This window comes from Nerophis lumbriciformis, linkage group LG04 (assembly GCF_033978685.3).
Source record: "Nerophis lumbriciformis linkage group LG04, RoL_Nlum_v2.1, whole genome shotgun sequence".
Lineage (NCBI taxonomy): Eukaryota > Metazoa > Chordata > Actinopteri > Syngnathiformes > Syngnathidae > Nerophis > Nerophis lumbriciformis.
In genome coordinates this window covers 54,465,001-54,481,880 of record NC_084551.2, presented here as the reverse complement: position 1 = coordinate 54,481,880, position 16,880 = coordinate 54,465,001, and the positions used below count along the sequence as shown (strand labels likewise).

At 39.7% G+C, this 16,880-nt stretch overlaps 1 protein-coding gene across 3 annotated transcripts in view; it reads left to right on the top strand.

Moving 5' to 3' along the window:
• LOC133604038 (solute carrier family 2, facilitated glucose transporter member 1-like) overlaps window positions 1-16,880 on the top strand; it is a 51,898-nt gene that overhangs the window by 13,884 nt on the left and 21,134 nt on the right. For all 3 annotated transcript variants that reach the window (XR_012050393.1, XM_072913060.1, XM_072913061.1), the window contains 3 exons: window positions 6,780-6,887; window positions 12,833-13,234; window positions 13,307-13,469. Coding sequence is in view for 2 of the 3 variants with exons in the window: in XM_072913060.1 (XP_072769161.1) it covers window positions 6,780-6,887; window positions 12,833-13,234; window positions 13,307-13,469 (673 nt within the window). In the remaining variant the exon portion in view is untranslated. The remainder of the gene's footprint in view (window positions 1-6,779; window positions 6,888-12,832; window positions 13,235-13,306; window positions 13,470-16,880) is intronic.

Sequence of the window (16,880 nt, the reverse complement as noted above, 5' to 3'; positions counted from 1 at the left end):
ATTTGGATTAAATATGATTAATCACTGTTTTAAATTTAGATTCTATATGGTTAAACATAATTTTGAATTTGCATTAATCCTGGTTAATCACAATTTTTAATTTGGATTAATTATGATTAATCACTGTTTTAAATTTAGATTCTATATGGTTAAACATAATTTAGAATTTGCATTAATCCTGATTAATCACAATTTTTAATTGGGATTAATTTTGAGTAATCACTGTTTTAAATTTAGATTCTATATGGTTAAACATAATTTAGAATTTGCATTAATTCTGATTAATCACAATTTTTAATTTGGATTAATTATGATTAATCACTGTTTTAAATTTAGATTCTATATGGTTAAACATAATTTTGAATTTGCATTAATCCTAATTAATCACAATTTTGAATTTGTATTAATTATAATTAATCACTGTTTTAAATTTAGATTCTGCATGGTTAATCACAATTTTGAATTTGGATTAATCATGATTACTCACAGGTTGTTACAACTTATGCAATCTAAAAATAATTAAAGAAGCGATTTTACTGTCAGAATATTTTAAAATGTTTTACTTGTGTACACGTAATTTATTTGCTGAGTTTTATCTAAAGTCCCATCTGAATAAATGTATGCAATCATTTTTTGTGTGATTATTCACATTGTTATAATGATTAATCATTATTTTGGATTAATAATTTTTTTCAATATCATGAGGCGATCATACAGTATATTTACTGTTACATGCATAACTGTGAAGTGTCCCTCAATGAAAACCAGTGTGACACCCTTGACGTAGGCCATATTTGGGTTGCAGACTATACACATGAGCTCACGTAAATAATCAGTCAAGCAGCACCGATACGGAGCCAGAACACTGCCGGTAAGATTTGGTATCAAAAAAAAAAAAGAGAAGACATTGTCGAAAAAGTTGTTTTGGCAACAAATAAATACAAACATTAAAAAAAAACCTATTTTCGGTGGATGTTTTTCAATGCCAATATTCATATTTGGGTACACTTTTATTGTTTTTGTGTGTTTCAAAGGTTTTTATGTTTTACGATTTCCTTCCTTTTTTTTTCCGGTTTTAGCATCTTTTTTTTTACGGTATGAAAAAAATAGCAGCGTTTTAGCGTGAGGGCGGGGCTTATAACAAGCTTACCCGGAAGAAAAGGAGGACCGATGGCATCTGAATCAAGTGTAAAAGTTATATGAGATCCTTGTGTGAGCCTGGCCATATTGGATGCTTTATAAATATTATTTTATTCATGGAAAGGAAAGACATGCTTATATACCGTATTCTCTGGACTATAAGGCGCACTCAAAATCCTTTTTTTCCACTCAAAACTCACAGTGCGCCTTATAAGCCGGTGCACCTAATGTACGGAATAATTGTGGTTGTGCTTACCGACTTCAAAGCAATTTTTTTTGGTACATAGTGTAATGATAAAGTGTGACCAGTAGATGGCAGTCAAACATAAGAGATATGTGCAGACTGCACTATGATGGCAATATGACTCAAGTAAAGAACACCAACATTTTATATGTTCCATTGAGAATATAGAACATTACACACGGCGCTCAAAAATCTATCAACATTTTTTAGTACGATTTTGGTAAGCTATGAAGCCACACCGCTTGATGTGCTTCAACATGGGAGTATTATTATGGTGTGTGTATAAGGTAAGACATATTATCTGGCGTTTTGTTTCGCAATATTATGCAAAAGCAACTTTTCCTACCTTCTGGTACCTGCTGATCTGTATTTGGGATCTGCATAAATCCAGAAAAATTGCGCGCGTCCGCCTTTGTAGTCCGTGCTGACGCTGTAGTCGATAAGCTTCTTCTTTTTCTCTATCTTCTTGTTATGGGACATTCATCCTCCACTGTTGTCATTTCTAATATAAAGTAGTGTGGGACGGCGTGGCGCAGTGGAAGAATGGCCGTGCGCGACCCGAGGGTCCCTGGTTCAATCCCCACCTAGTACCAACCTCGTCATGTCCGTTGTGTCCTGAGCAAGACACTTCACCCTTGCTTCTGATGGGTGCTGGTTAGCGCCTTGCATGGCAGCTCCCTCCATCAGTGTGTGAATGTGTGTGTGAATGGGTAAATGTGGAGGTAGTGTCAAAGCGCTTTGAGTACCTTGAAGGTAGAAAAGCGCTATACAAGTACAACCCATTCAACCCATTCATAGTGTAAAGTTCTTACTTATATCTGTCAGTAAACTCACCATGAAAGCACTAAAACATACCGGTGTAGTGAGTTTACATTATTCACCCAAGGAACTTTAGTTATTAGAGAGTTCCGGTCAGACGTTTTTTTCATAGGCTTGAGATTCGAAAGATCGAAAATAGACCATTCGTCGGCAGTGCGCCTTATAATCCGGTGCGCCTTATATATGAAAAAAGATCTAAACTAGACCATTCCTCTGCAGTGCGCCTTATAAAAGATAGACAAAAGGTCATTTATTGTCAGTGCGCTTTATAACCCGGTGCGCCTTATATATGAAAAAAGATCGAAAATAGGCCATTCATCGGCAGTGCACCTTGTAATCCGGTGCGCTTTATGTATGAAAAACGATCGAAAATAGGCCATTCATCGGCAGTGCACTTTATAATCCCGTGCACTTTATATATGGGAAAAAGATCGAAAATAGCCCAATCCTTGGCAGTGCGCCTTATATGTGAAAAAAGATCGAAAATAGGCCATTCGTTGGCAGCGCGCCTTGTAATCCGGTGCACTTTATAATCCGGTGCGCCTTATATATCCAAAACGATCAAAAATAGACCATTCATTGTCAGTGAACCTTATAACCAGGTGCGCCTTATATAGGAGAAAAGATCGGAAATAGGCCGTTCATCGTCAGTACGCCTTATAATCCGGTGCGCCTTATATATATGAAAAAAGTTCAAAAATAGGCCATTCATGGTCAGTGCGCCTTATATATGAAAAAAAAAACGAAAATAGGCCATTCATCGTCAATGCGCCTTATATGTGAAAAAAGATCGAAAATAGACTATTCATCGGCAGCGCGCCTTATAACCCGGCGCGCTTTATAACCTGGCGCGCCTTCTATATGAAAACATATTTTTTTTAAATCGACCATTCCTCGGCGTTGCACTTTATAATCCGGTGCGCTTTATATATGAAAAAGATCTAAACTAGACCATTCCTCTGCAGTGCGTCTTATATATGAAAAAAGATCGAAAATAGGCCATTCATCGGCAGTGCGCCTTGTAATCCGGTGCACCTTATGTATGAACAACGATCGAAAATAGGCCATTCATCGGCAGTGCACCTTGTAATCCGGTGCACCTTATGTATGAACAACGATCGAAAATAGGCCATTCATCGGCAGTGCGCCTTATTATCCTGTGCACTTTATATATGGGAAAAAGATCGAAAATAGACCGATCCTTGGCAGTGCGCTTTATATATGAAAAAAAAGATTGAAAATAGACCATTCATCGGCAGTGCGTTTTATAATCCGGTGCGGTTTTTATATGAAAAAAATTGAAAATTGGCCATTCGTTGGCAGCGCGCCTTGTAATCTGGTGCGCCTTATATATCCAAAACGATCAAAAATAGACCATTCATCGTCAGTGAACCTTATAACCAGGTGCGCCTTACATAGAAGAAAAGATCGAAAATAGGCCGTTCATCGTCAGTACGCCTTATAATCCGGTGCGCCTTATATATGAAAAATGTTCAAAAATAGGCCATTCATGGTCAGTGCGCCTTATATATGAAAAAAAAAATCGAAAATAGGCCATTCATCGTCAGTGCGCCTTATAATCCGGTGCGCCTTATATATGGAAAAAAAGATCGAAAATAGCCCATTCCTCAGCATTTCTCTTTGTAATCCGGTGCGCTTTATATATGAAAGAACGAAAATAGACCATTCATCGTCAGTGCGCCTTATAACCCGGTGTGCCTTATATAGGAACAAAGATCGAAAATAGGCCATTCATCGTCAGTGCGCCTTATATGTGAAAAAAGATCGAAAATAGGCCATTCGTCAGCAGTGCGCCTTATAATCCGGCGTGCCTTATATATAAAAATATTATTTAAAAAAAAATAGACCATTCATCGGCAGTGCCCCTTATAATCCGGTGTGCCTCATATATGAAAAATATCGAAAATAGACCATTCATCGTCAGTGCGCCTTATAATCCGGTGCACTTTATATATGAAAAACGATCGAAAATAGACCATTATTCGTCAGTGCGCCTTATAATCCGGTGCGCCTTATATATGAAAAAAGATCGAAAATAGGCCATTCATCGGCAGTGCGCCTTGTAATCCAGTGTGGCTTGTATATGAAAATTGATCGAAAATGGACCATTCATCGGCAGTGCGCCTTATAGTCTGGTGCACCTTATATATGAAAAAGGTCGAAAATAGGCCATTCGTCATCAGTGCCCCTTATATTCCGGTGCGCCTTATATGGGAACAAAGATCGAAAATAGGCCATTCATTGTCAGTGCGCCTTATAATCCGGCGTGCCTTATATATGAAAACATTTTTTTTTTTAAACAGCCCATTCCTCAGCAGTGCCCTTTATAATCCGGTGCGCTTTATATAGGAAAAAAGATCAAAAATAGGCCATTCATTGGCAGTGCGCTTTATAGTCCGGTGCACCTTATATATGAAAAAAAGGTAGAAAATAGGCCATTTGTTGTCAGTGTGACTTATATTCCGGTGCGCCTTATATAGGAACAAAGATCGAAAATAGGCAATTCATCGTCGATGCGCCTTATATGTGAAAAAAGATCAAAAATAGACTATTCATCGGCAGCGCGCCTTATAACCCGGCGCGCCTTATATATGAAAACATATTTTTTTTAAATAGACCATTCTTCGGCAGTGCGCTTTATAATCCGGTGCGCCTTATATATGGAAAACAGATCGAAAATAGGCCATTCATCGTCAGTGCGCCTTATAATCCGGCGTGCCTTATATATGAATTTTTTTTTTTTTAAATAGACCATTCATCGGCAGTGCGCTTTATAATCCGGTACGCCTCATATGTGAAAAAGATGGAAAATAGACCATTCATCGGCAGTGCGCCTTATATTCCGGTGCACCTTATATATGAAAAACGATGGAAAATAGACCATTATTCGTCAGTGCGCCTTATAATCCGGCATGCCTTATATATGAAAAAATTTTTTTTTTTTAAATAGCACATTCCTCAGCAGTGCCCTTTATAATCCGGTGCTCTTTATATATGAAAAAAGATCAAAAATAGGCCATTCATCGGCAGTGCGCCTTATAGTCCGATGCACCTTATATATGAAAAAAAGCTTGAAAATAGGCCATTCGTCATCAGTGTGCCTTATATTCCGGTGCGCCTTATATAGGAACAAAGATCGAAAATAGGCCATTCATCGTCGATGCGCCTTATATGTGAAAAAAGATCGAAAATAGGCCATCCATCGTCAGTGCGCCTTATAATCCGGCGTGCCTTATATATGGAAAAACATTTTTTTTTTTTTAAATAGACCATTCATCGGCAGTGCGCCTTATAATCCGGTGCGCCTCATATATGAAAAAGATGGAAAATAGACCATTCATCGGCAGTGCGCCTTATAATCCGGTGCGCTTTATATATGAAAAACGATGGAAAATAGACCATTATTCGTCAGTGCGCTTTATAATCCGGCGTGCTTTATATGTGAAAAAAATATATTTTTTAAAATAGACCATTCATCGGCAGTGCGCCTTATAATCCGGTGTGCCTCATATATGAAAAAGATCGAAAATAGACCATTCATCGGCAGTGCGCCTTGTAATCCAGTGTGGCTTGTATATGAAAAACGATAGAAAATAGCCCATTCCTCAGCAGTGCGCCTTATAATCCGGTGCGCTTTATACATGAAAAAAGATCGAAAATGGACCATTCATCGACAGTGCGCCTTATAGTCCGGTGCACCTTATATATGAAAACATTTTTTTTTTTTAAATATACCATTCATCGGCAGTGCGCCTAATAATCCGGTGCGCCTCATATATGAAAAAGATCAAAAATGGACCATCCATCGGCAGTGCGCCTTATAGTCCGGTGCACCTTATATATGGAAAAAAAGGTCGAAAATAGGCCATTCATCGTCGATGCGCCTTATGTGTGAAAAAAGATAGAAAATAGACTATTCATCGGCAGCGCGCCTTATAACCCGGCGCGCCTTATATATATGAAAACATACTTTTTTTAAATAGACCTTTCCTCGGCAGTACACTTTATAATCCGGTGCGCCTTATATATGGAAAAAATATCGAAAATAGACCATTCATCGTCAGTGCGCCTCATATAGGAACACAGATCGAAAATAGGCCATTCATGGGCAGTGCACCCTATGGTCGGAAAATACGGTAATCCAAAGCAAACCACATCAAGTATAGGAAATAAGCTCAGGCGCCTTTTTGTTCTTATGTTATATTCACATTTCTACAAACTTACAAAGTAAAATGTCTCTTTTTCCCCCCTGCAAAATAAAACCTGCAATGAGTCAAAGTTGAAAAAAGTTTCCAGAAGTGGTATTGTTGTAATCACGCCTCTCACGGGGAGGCCAGCAGGAAGAAGAAGACATTTGTGGCAGGTGTTGGCGTGGAGAATGTGCACGACAACGTGACAAGAGGGCAGCGATTGTGTGTACTGTGAGACTCATTGTGTGTTTGCCGCACACTGACAACAGGAGCTTTGTCAGACGTCACACAACTCTACACAACACTTCCAACTATTGATTTAGAAAAAAACAACAAAAAACATCTGTCTTCTCTTCTTCCATCAGCCCAAGAAGAAGAAAGTCACCTTCTACCTGCTGTACTGCATCTCCACCGCCGTCATCGGCTCGCTGCAGTTTGGCTACAACACTGGAGTCATCAATGCACCTGAGAAGGTGTGTGCAACTTTTCTTTACAAACAAATATTTAATGAGTATTATTGCTGCTAATATAATAATACTGATCATTTGTTTTATTAATGAATACATAATAAAATAACAATTGTTTTTATTTTTATTATTTTTCTTTCTACCACCGCAAATAATGTACACAACCCAAAAGCAGTGAAGTTGTCACGTTGTGTAATTGGTAAATAAAAAGAGAATACAACAAATCATTTTCAACTTATATTCAATTAAATAGACTGCAAAGACAAGATATTTCATGTTCACACTGAGAAACTTCACTTTTTTTTCAAATAAATATTAACTTAGAATTTAATGGCAGCAACACATTGCAAAAAAGGCATTTTTACCACTGTGTTACATGGCCTTTCCTTTTAACAACACTCAGTAAAGGTTTGGGAACTGAGGAGACACATTTTTGAAGTGGAATTCTTTCCCATTCTTGCTTGATGTACAGCTTAAGTTGGCTTGGCATCGTCTTGCTGAAATAAGCAGGGGCGTCCATAGTAACGTTGCTTGGATGGCAACATATGTTGCTCCAAAACCTGTATGTATTTTTCAGCATTAATGGTGCCTTCACAGATGTGTAAGTTACCCATGTCTTGGGCACTAATACACCCCCATACCATTACACATGCTGCCTTTTACACTTTGCGCCTAGAACAATCTAGATGATTCTTTTCCTCTTTGTTCCGGAGGACACAACATCCACAGTTTCCGAAAACAATTTTAAATGTGGACTTGTCAGACCACAGAACACTTTTCCACTTTGCATCAGTCCATCTTAGATGAGCTCGAGACCAGCTAACCCGGCGGCGTGTCTGGGTGTTGTTGATAAATGGCTTTGGCTTTGCAAAGTAACTTGCACTTACAGATGTAGGGACCAACTGTAGTTACTGACAGTGGCTTTCTGAAGTGTTCCTGAGCCCATGTGGTGATATCCTTTACACACTTATGTCGCTTTTTGATGCAGAACCGCCTGAGGGATCCAAAGTCTGTAATATCATGGCTTACGTGCAGTGATTTCTCCAGATTCTCTGAACCCTTTGATGATATTACGGAGCGTAGATGGTGAAATCCCTAAATTCCTTGCAATAGCAGGATTCGCAAATCCTTTTCAACTTATATTCAATTGAATAGACTGCAAAGACAAGATATTTCATGACTGAACTGGAAAACTTTGTTATTTTTTGGCAAATATTTGATGCCTGCGGCATGTTTTTAAAAAAGCTGGCAAAAGTGGCAAAAAAGACAGAGAAAGGTTGAGGAATGCTCGTCAAACACTTATTTGGAACATCCCACAGGTGAACATGGCTAATTGGGAACAGGTGGGTGCCATGATTGGGTATAAAAGCAGCTTCCGTGAAATGCCAGTCGTTCACGAACTAGGACGGGGCGAGGGTCACCACTTTGTCAACAAATGCCTGAGCAAATTGTTTAGGAACAACATTTCTCAACCAGCTATTGCAAGGAATTGAGGGATTTCACCATCTAGACTTAGACTTGGACTTAGACTTCCTTTTTATTGTCATTCAAATTCGAACTTTACAGCACAGATAAGAACGAAATTTCGTTACATAAGCTCATGGTAGTGCAGGATAAGAAAGCAATAAGGTGCATATATAAATAATATATGTAATATATATATATAAAATAAATAAATATATATAAATAAATAAATAGATTACTGTACAGATAAATATATTGCACTTTTTCACATGCGTCCACGTTTATGGATGTATGTTATATTGTCTTTTTTATTCCAGCGAGTTAATCCATTTTGGGGGGGAGTTGAGGGGATAATTTAATTATGATGCGTTCAAGAGTCTTACGGCCTGAAGGAAAAAGCTGTTACAGAACCTGGAGGTTCTGCTTCGGAGGCTGCGGAACCTCTTTCTAGAGTCCAGCAGCGAAAACAGTCCTTGGTGGGGGTGGGAGGAGTCTTTGCAGATTTTCTGAGCCCTGGTCAGGCAGCGGCTTTTTGCGATCTCTTGGATAGGAGGAAGAAGAGTCCTGATGATCTTTTCCGCCGTCCTCACCACTCTCTGGAGAGACTTCCAGTCTGAGGCACTGCAGGCTCCAGTCCAGACAGAGATGCTGTTGATCAGCAGGCTCTCTATAGTGCCTCTGTAGAATGGGGGGAGGGAGCTGTGCTCTTTTCATCCCACGCAAAAAATGCATGCGCTGCTGAGCTCTTTTTACAAGAGCTCCGATGTGTAGGGACCAGGTCATATTGTCAGTTATCTGCACCCCCAGGAACTTGGTGCTGCTTACTATCTCCACTGCTGTGCCGTTGATGTAGAGTGGAGCGTGGCTGGACTGGTGCTTCCTGAAGTCAACCATGATCTCCTTGGTCTTGTTGACATTCAAGATAGTGATGGGATCGGCAGTTCTTTTGACTGTACTGAATCACTAAAATCAGTTCCTTAAATTGAGTCGTTCAAAAAATTCGTTCACCGAATCCCCCCACCCCCAAAAAAAATAAAAATAGGAGGTGGGGGGGGGGCGTGCGTAGTACAGTACAGTGCAGACATTCGCGGGAGAAGCAGCAAATAGGGTGAACGCGAGTCCCTACACAGCACTGTGCATGCAGTACACCAGGCAGTGAGTGACTGACACAGCGCCACAGTCAGCACAGTTCAGTACGTGAACCTGAATCACTTCTGCAGCAGCAGTTCTGTGTGCAGGTCGGCGAATCATGAGTCAGTCAGTAACAGCTTCCCCAGCTGAAGATCTCGGTGTGTGTCAGTTCGCGAACGACACAAGCCCTCAGCACCCAATGAACGACGCGCACAGTGACTGAACGAGAGCCTCAATATGACGTCCTCCTCCGCGACACAGTCAGTTCTCTGTGTCAGTAGGTTCGCGAGTCCTGATTCTGTCGTTCACTGAGTGATTCATGTCGTTAATTTGCGGTGAACGAATCGTTCGCTCAGTCCCTCCCCCCGCCCCCATGATGAGTAGCTGGCTGCGTCGTTCGCCGGCGTCGAGGGTTCAGTGAGTCACAGAATGCGCCAGTTCCACTCATACCGGCATGGTCGCAGCGGAGCTCAACTGAACTGAGAAAGGAACGAATCAGTTCATGAAGTGATTCGGTTCAGTACGTTCACTCAAAAGATTCGTTCGTTTGAACGAATCGTTCGTGAACGACACAACATTAATTCAAGACCAGGTTGTTGGTTCTGCACCAGTCAACCAAATGTTTCACCTCCTCCCTGTAGTCCATGTCGTTGTTGTCACGGATGAGGCCCACTACTGTCGTGTCGTCCACATACTTCACAACGTGGTTAGTAGTGGACCTGGCGCAGCAGTCATGGGTCATCAACGTGAACAGCAGCGGACTCAGGACGCAGCCCTGGGGGGAGCCGGTGCTCAGGGAGATGGCACTGGAGGTGTTGTTGCCCACTCTCACAGATTTGGGTCTTTCTGTGAGGAAGTCAAGCAGCCAGTTGCAAAGGGGGGTACTGAATCCAAGGGGGGCCAGTTTGCTCACCAAGTGCTGCGGGATGATGGTGTTGAATGCTGAGCTGAAGTCCAGGAACAACGTCCTTTCCTTCCAGATGTTCTAAGCTCAGGTGGAGTGCAGAGGAGATGGTGTCCTCTGTGGAGCGGTGAGGGCGATAAGCAAACTGGTATGGGTCGAATGTGGGGGGAAGTCTGGAGACGATATATTCCTTTACCAGCCTCTCCAAGCACTTCATTATGATGGGGGTGAGTGCAACGGGGCGGTAATCATTGAGGGAGGAGATTGTGGGTTTTTTTGACACTGGAATGATTGTGGCCGTCTTAAAACAAAATGGTACCACAGCCTGGGTCAGCGAGATGTTGAAGATGTCTGTGAGAACCCCAGCCAGCTGGTCTGCACATCCCTTAAGCACCTTGCCCAGAATGTCATCAGGTCCCGGTGCTTTCCGGGGGTTCACTCTCCTCAGGGTTTTCCGGACATCTGCTATGTCCAGGTTGAGCGGCTGCTCATCAGGGCGGGGGATGGACTTTCTCGCGGGTGTGGTGTTAAGTGCCTCAAACCTTGCAAAGAAGTTGTTAAGGTCATCTAGGAAGCTGATACTGTTGTCACAGGGACAGGGGGCAGCTTTATAGTCCGTGATGACCTGTATGCCCTGCCACATTCGTCTAGTGTTTGTAGGGTTCTCGAAGAAGTCCTGCACTTTCTGACTGTGAGCACGCTTTGCAACCTTAATGGCACGGTTCAGGTTAGCTCTGGCTACAAGGGGCAGCTTTATAGTCCGTGATGACCTGTATACCCTGCCACATTCGTCTAGTGTTTGTAGGGTTCTCGAAAAAGTCCTGCACTTTCTGACTGTGAGCACGCTTTGCAACCTTAATGGCACGGTTCAGGTTAGCTCTGGCTGATTTTAATGCCACCATGGTGCCAGACTTGAAAGCCTTGTTCCGAGCCTTCAGCATTGCACGTTCATCCAGGGTTTCTCGTTGGCCCGTGTGGGGATGTTCTTGATCACACTGACATCCTCCATGCACTTCTGAATGTATGCGGACACAGACTCTGCATACTCCTCCACGCATGTGCGGGGATTTTTGGTGGCGGCTGCTTTGAACATGTCCCAGTCTGTGGTTTCGAAGCAGTCTTGTAATGCTGATATTGCTCCCTCTGGCCAGGTCCTCACCTGCTTGACTGTAGCTTGCTTCCTGATCAGCAGGGGCTTGTATGCAGGAATTAACATCACAGATAGATGGTCTGAGGAGCCGAGGTGGGGCGTGGTGCAGCTTTATACGCTTGTTTAATATTACTATACACCAAGTCCAATCTGCTTCCACCCTTGATTGCAAAATTCACATATTGATGGAAATGAGGGAAAACTGTTTTCATGTTAGCTTGATTAAAATCCCCTGCCACGATGAAAACTCCCTCTGGATGTGTAGTTTGCAGTTCATTGATGGAGCACTACAAAGCATTCATACGTCTCTCCCGTTGACGGTCCCCGCTGCGTCAAAGGCCGCTGGATGTAGCCGGCGAAGTATTCCCATGCTAGCGAGGAGGTCCAACGTACACGCATCTTTCAGTCCAAACCGGCCCGATCCATCCACATCCAGAATTGTCTGGCGGTCGTATGTGACCACGGAGTGTCCACGCTGTAAGCCAGCCATGAAATTTAAAGAATTGTCCGGTATTTTTGCCAAATTGTTCTATACTACCATGAGCGTCAGGGCGCTGCCATCTTGACATCTACGTTCCGTAATATCATCAAAAAGTTCAGAGAATCTGGAGGAATCACTGCACGTAAGCCATGATATTACGGACCTTGGATCCCTCAGGCTGTACTGCATCAAAAAGCGACATCAGTGTGTAAAGGATATCACCACATGGGCTCAGGAACACTTCAGAAAACCACTGTCAATAACTACAGTCGGTCGCTACATCTGTAAGTGCAAGTTAAAACTCTACCCTGAAAAGCCAAAGCCATTTATCAACAACACCCGGAAACACCCGCCGGCTTCGCCGGGCCCGAGCTCATCTAAGACGGACTGATGCAAAGTGGAAAAGTGTTCTGTGGTCTGACGAGTCCACATTTCAAAATGTTTTGGGAATCTGTGGACAAAGAGGAAAAGAGCCATCCGGATTGTTCTAGAAGCAAAGTTGAAAAGCCAGCATGTGTGATGGTATGGGGGTGTATTAGTGGCCAAGGCATGGGTAACTTACACATCTGTGAAGGCACCATTAATGCTGAAAGGTACGTACAGGTTTTGGAGCAACCCAAGAAACGTTATCATGGACGCCCCTGCTTATTTCAGCAAATCGATGTCTTTGTAGTAAAAGAGTGCGGGTACTAGACTGGCCTGCCTGTAGTCCAGACCTGTCTCCCATTGAAAATGTGTGGCGCTTAAGCTGTACATCAAGCAAGAATGGTTAGTGTTACTATGAGTGACTAAAAACTAAACACTTGGGACTTTTTTTGCAGAAACTGCGTCAATTCTTCCAGAACGTTTCTCTGGATCGCTACGGCGAGTCGTTCAGCCCGGGCACCAACACCATGGTGTGGAGCTTGGCGGTGGCCATCTTCAGCGTGGGCGGCATGCTGGGCTCCTTCTGCGTGGGAGCAGTGGTCAACAAGTTTGGCCGGAGGAAGTCCATGCTGCTGGCCAACATCCTGGCCCTGGTGGGCGGGGGTCTGATGGGACTGTCCAGCCTGAGCCAGTCCTTCGAGATGGTCATCGTGGGCCGCCTGGTCATCGGCGTGTTCTGCGGCCTGTGCACGGGTCTGACCCCCATGTACGTGGGCGAGCTGGCCCCCACCGCCCTCCGTGGAGCCTTTGGCACCCTGCACCAGCTGGGCGTGGTTCTTGGCATCCTGGTGGCCCAGGTGTGCAGGACCACCACACACATCAATGATGATGATAATGATAATGATGATGATCTTGTTTTGGGTTTCCAGATCTTTGGACTGGAATCTCTTCTGGGCTCGGACTCTCTGTGGCCCCTCCTGCTGGCCCTCACGGTCCTGCCCGCTCTGCTGCAGAGCATCCTGCTGCCATTTTGTCCTGAGAGCCCGCGCTACCTTCTCATCGTCCTCAACCAGGAGGAGGCGGCCAGGAAAGGTCCTGCACCCTCATGACCTCATGCAACCACCTCAGATCCTCATGCTTCTTCGAGATTGTATCATCATCTTTACCATCTCAGTCTCACTTGTACTGTCAGTCTCATAATCATAATAATAATCAGAATCTCATACTTCTTCTAGATTGTATTATCTTTATCATCTCAGTTTACTGTCAGTCTCATAATCATAATAATATTCATAATCTCATACTTCTTCTAGATTGTATTATCATCTTTATTATCTCAGTCTCACTTTTACTGTCAGTCTCATATTTATAATAATATTTATAGTCTCATATTTCTTCTAGATTGTATCATCATCGTTATCATCTCAGTCTCACTTTTACTGTCATTCTCATAATCATAATAATAATAATATCCTCATACTTCTTCTAAATTATATCATCATGTTTATCATCTCAGTCTCACTTGTACTGTCAGTCTCATAATCATAATAATATTCATAATCTCATACTTCTTCTAGATTGAATTATCATCTTTATTATCTCAGTCTCACTTTTACTCTGTCTCATAATCATAATAATATTTATAGTCTCACATTTCTTCGAGATTATATCATCATTATCATCTCAGTCTCACTTTTACTGTCATTCTCATAATCTTAATATTATTCATAATCTCATACTTCTAGATTGTATCATCATCTTTAGCATTCCAGTCTCACTTTTACTGTCATTCTCATAATCATAATAATATTCATAGTCTCATACTTCTACATTGTATTATCTTTATCATCTCAGTTTACTGTCAGTCTCATAATCATGATAATATTCATAATCTCATACTTCTTCTATATTGTACTATCATCTTTATCATCTCAGTCTCACTTTTACTGTCAGTCTCATAATCATAATAATATTCATAATCTCATACTTCTTCTCGATTGAATGATCATTTTTATCATCTGAGTCTCACTTTTACTGTCATTTTCATAATCATTATAACATTCATAATCTCATACTTCTTCTAGATTGTATTATCATCTTTATTATCTCAGTCTCACTTTTACTCTGTCTCATAATCATAATAATATTTATAGTCTCATATTTCTTCGAGATTATATCATCATTATCATCTCAGTCTCACTTTTACTAGCATTCTCATAATCTTAATATTATTCATAATCTCATACTTCTAGATTGTATCATCTTTATCATTCCAGTCTCACTTTTACTGTCATTCTCATAATCATAATCATAATAATATTCATAGTCTCATACTTCTTCTAGATTGTACTATCTTTATCATCTCAGTTTACTGTCAGTCTCATAATCATGATAATATTCATAATCTCATACTTCTTCTCGATTGAATTATCATTTTTATCATCTGAGTCTCACTTTTACTGTCAGTCTCATATTTATAATAATATTTATAGTCTCATACTTCTTCTCGATTGAATTATCATTTTTATCATCTGAGTCTCACTTTTACTGTCATTCTCATAATCATTATAATATTCATAATCTCATACTTCTAGATTGTATTATCATCTTTATTATCTCAGTCTCACTTTTACTCTCAGTCTCATAATCATAATAATTTTTATAGTCTTTCATTTCTTCGAGATTATATCATCATCATTATCATCTCAGTCTCACTTTTACTGTCATTCTCATAATCTTAATATTATTCATAATCTCTTCTAGATTGTATCATCATCTTTATCATTTCAGTCTCACTTTTACTGTCATTCTCATAATCATAATAATATTCATAGTCTCATACTTCTAGATTGTATTATCTTTATCATCTCAGTTTACTGTCAGTCTCATAATCATGATCATATTCATAATCTCATACTTCTTCTATATTGTACTATCATCTTTATGATCTCAGTCTCACTTTTACTGTCAGTCTCATCATCATAATAATATTCATAATCTCATACTTCTTCTCGATTTAATTATCATTTTTATCATCTGAGTCTCTCTTTTACTGTCATTCTCATAATCATTATAATATTCATAATCTCATACTTCTAGATTGTATTATCATCTTTATTATCTCAGTCTCACTTTTACTCTGTCTCATAATCATAATACTATTTATAGTCTCATATTTCTTCGAGATTATATCATCATTATCATCTGTCTCACTTTTACTAGCATTCTCATAATCTTAATATTATTCATAATCTCATACTTCTAGATTGTATCATCATCTTTATCATTTCAGTCTCACTTTTACTGTCATTCTCATAATCATAATAATATTCATAGTCTCATACTTCTTCTAGATTGTATTATCTTTATCATCTCAGTTTACTGTCAGTCTCATAATCATGATAATATTCATAATCTCATACTTCTTCTCGATTGAATTATAATTTTTATCTGAGTCTCACTTTTACTGTCAGTCTCATATTTATAATATTTATAGTCTCATACTTCTTCTCGATTGAATTATCATTTTTATCATCTGAGTCTCACTTTTACTGTCATTCTCATAATCATTATAATATTCATAATATCATACTTCTAGATTGTATTATCATCTTTATTATCTCAGTCTCACTTTTACTCTGTCTCATAATCATAATAATTTTTATAGTCTCTCATTTCTTCGAGATTATATCATCATCATTATCATCTCAGTCTCACTTTTACTGTCATTCTCATAATCTTAATATTATTCATAATCTCATACTTCTAGATTGTATCATCATCTTTATCATTTCAGTCTCACTTTTACTGTCAGTCTCATAATCACAATCATAATAATATTCATAGTCTCATACTTCTACATTGTATTATCTTTATCATCTCAGTTTACTGTCAGTCTCATAATCATAATAATATTCATAATCTCATACTTCTTCTCGATTGAATTACATTTTTTATCATCTGAGTCTCACTTTTACTGTCATTCTCATAATCATTATAATATTCATAATCTCATACTTCTAGATTGTATTATCATTTTTATCATCTGAGTCTCACTTTTACTGTCATTCTCATAATAATTATAATATTCATAATCTCATACTTCTAGATTGTATTATCTTTATTATCTCAGTCTCACTTTTACTCTGTCTCATAATCATAATAATATTTATAGTCTCATATTTCTTCGAGATTATATCATCATCATTATCATCTCAGTCTCACTTTTACTGTCATTCTCATAATCTTAATATTATTCATAATCTCATACTTCTAGATTGTATCATCATCTTTATCATTCCAGTCTCACTTGTACTGTCATTCTCATAATCATAATCATAATAATATTCATAGTCTCATACTTCTACATTGTATTATCTTTATCATCTCAGTTTACTGTCAGTCTCATAATCATAATCATATTCATAATCTCATACTTCTTCTCGATTGAATTAAAATTTGTATCATCTGAGTCTCACTTTTACTGTCATTCTCATAATCATT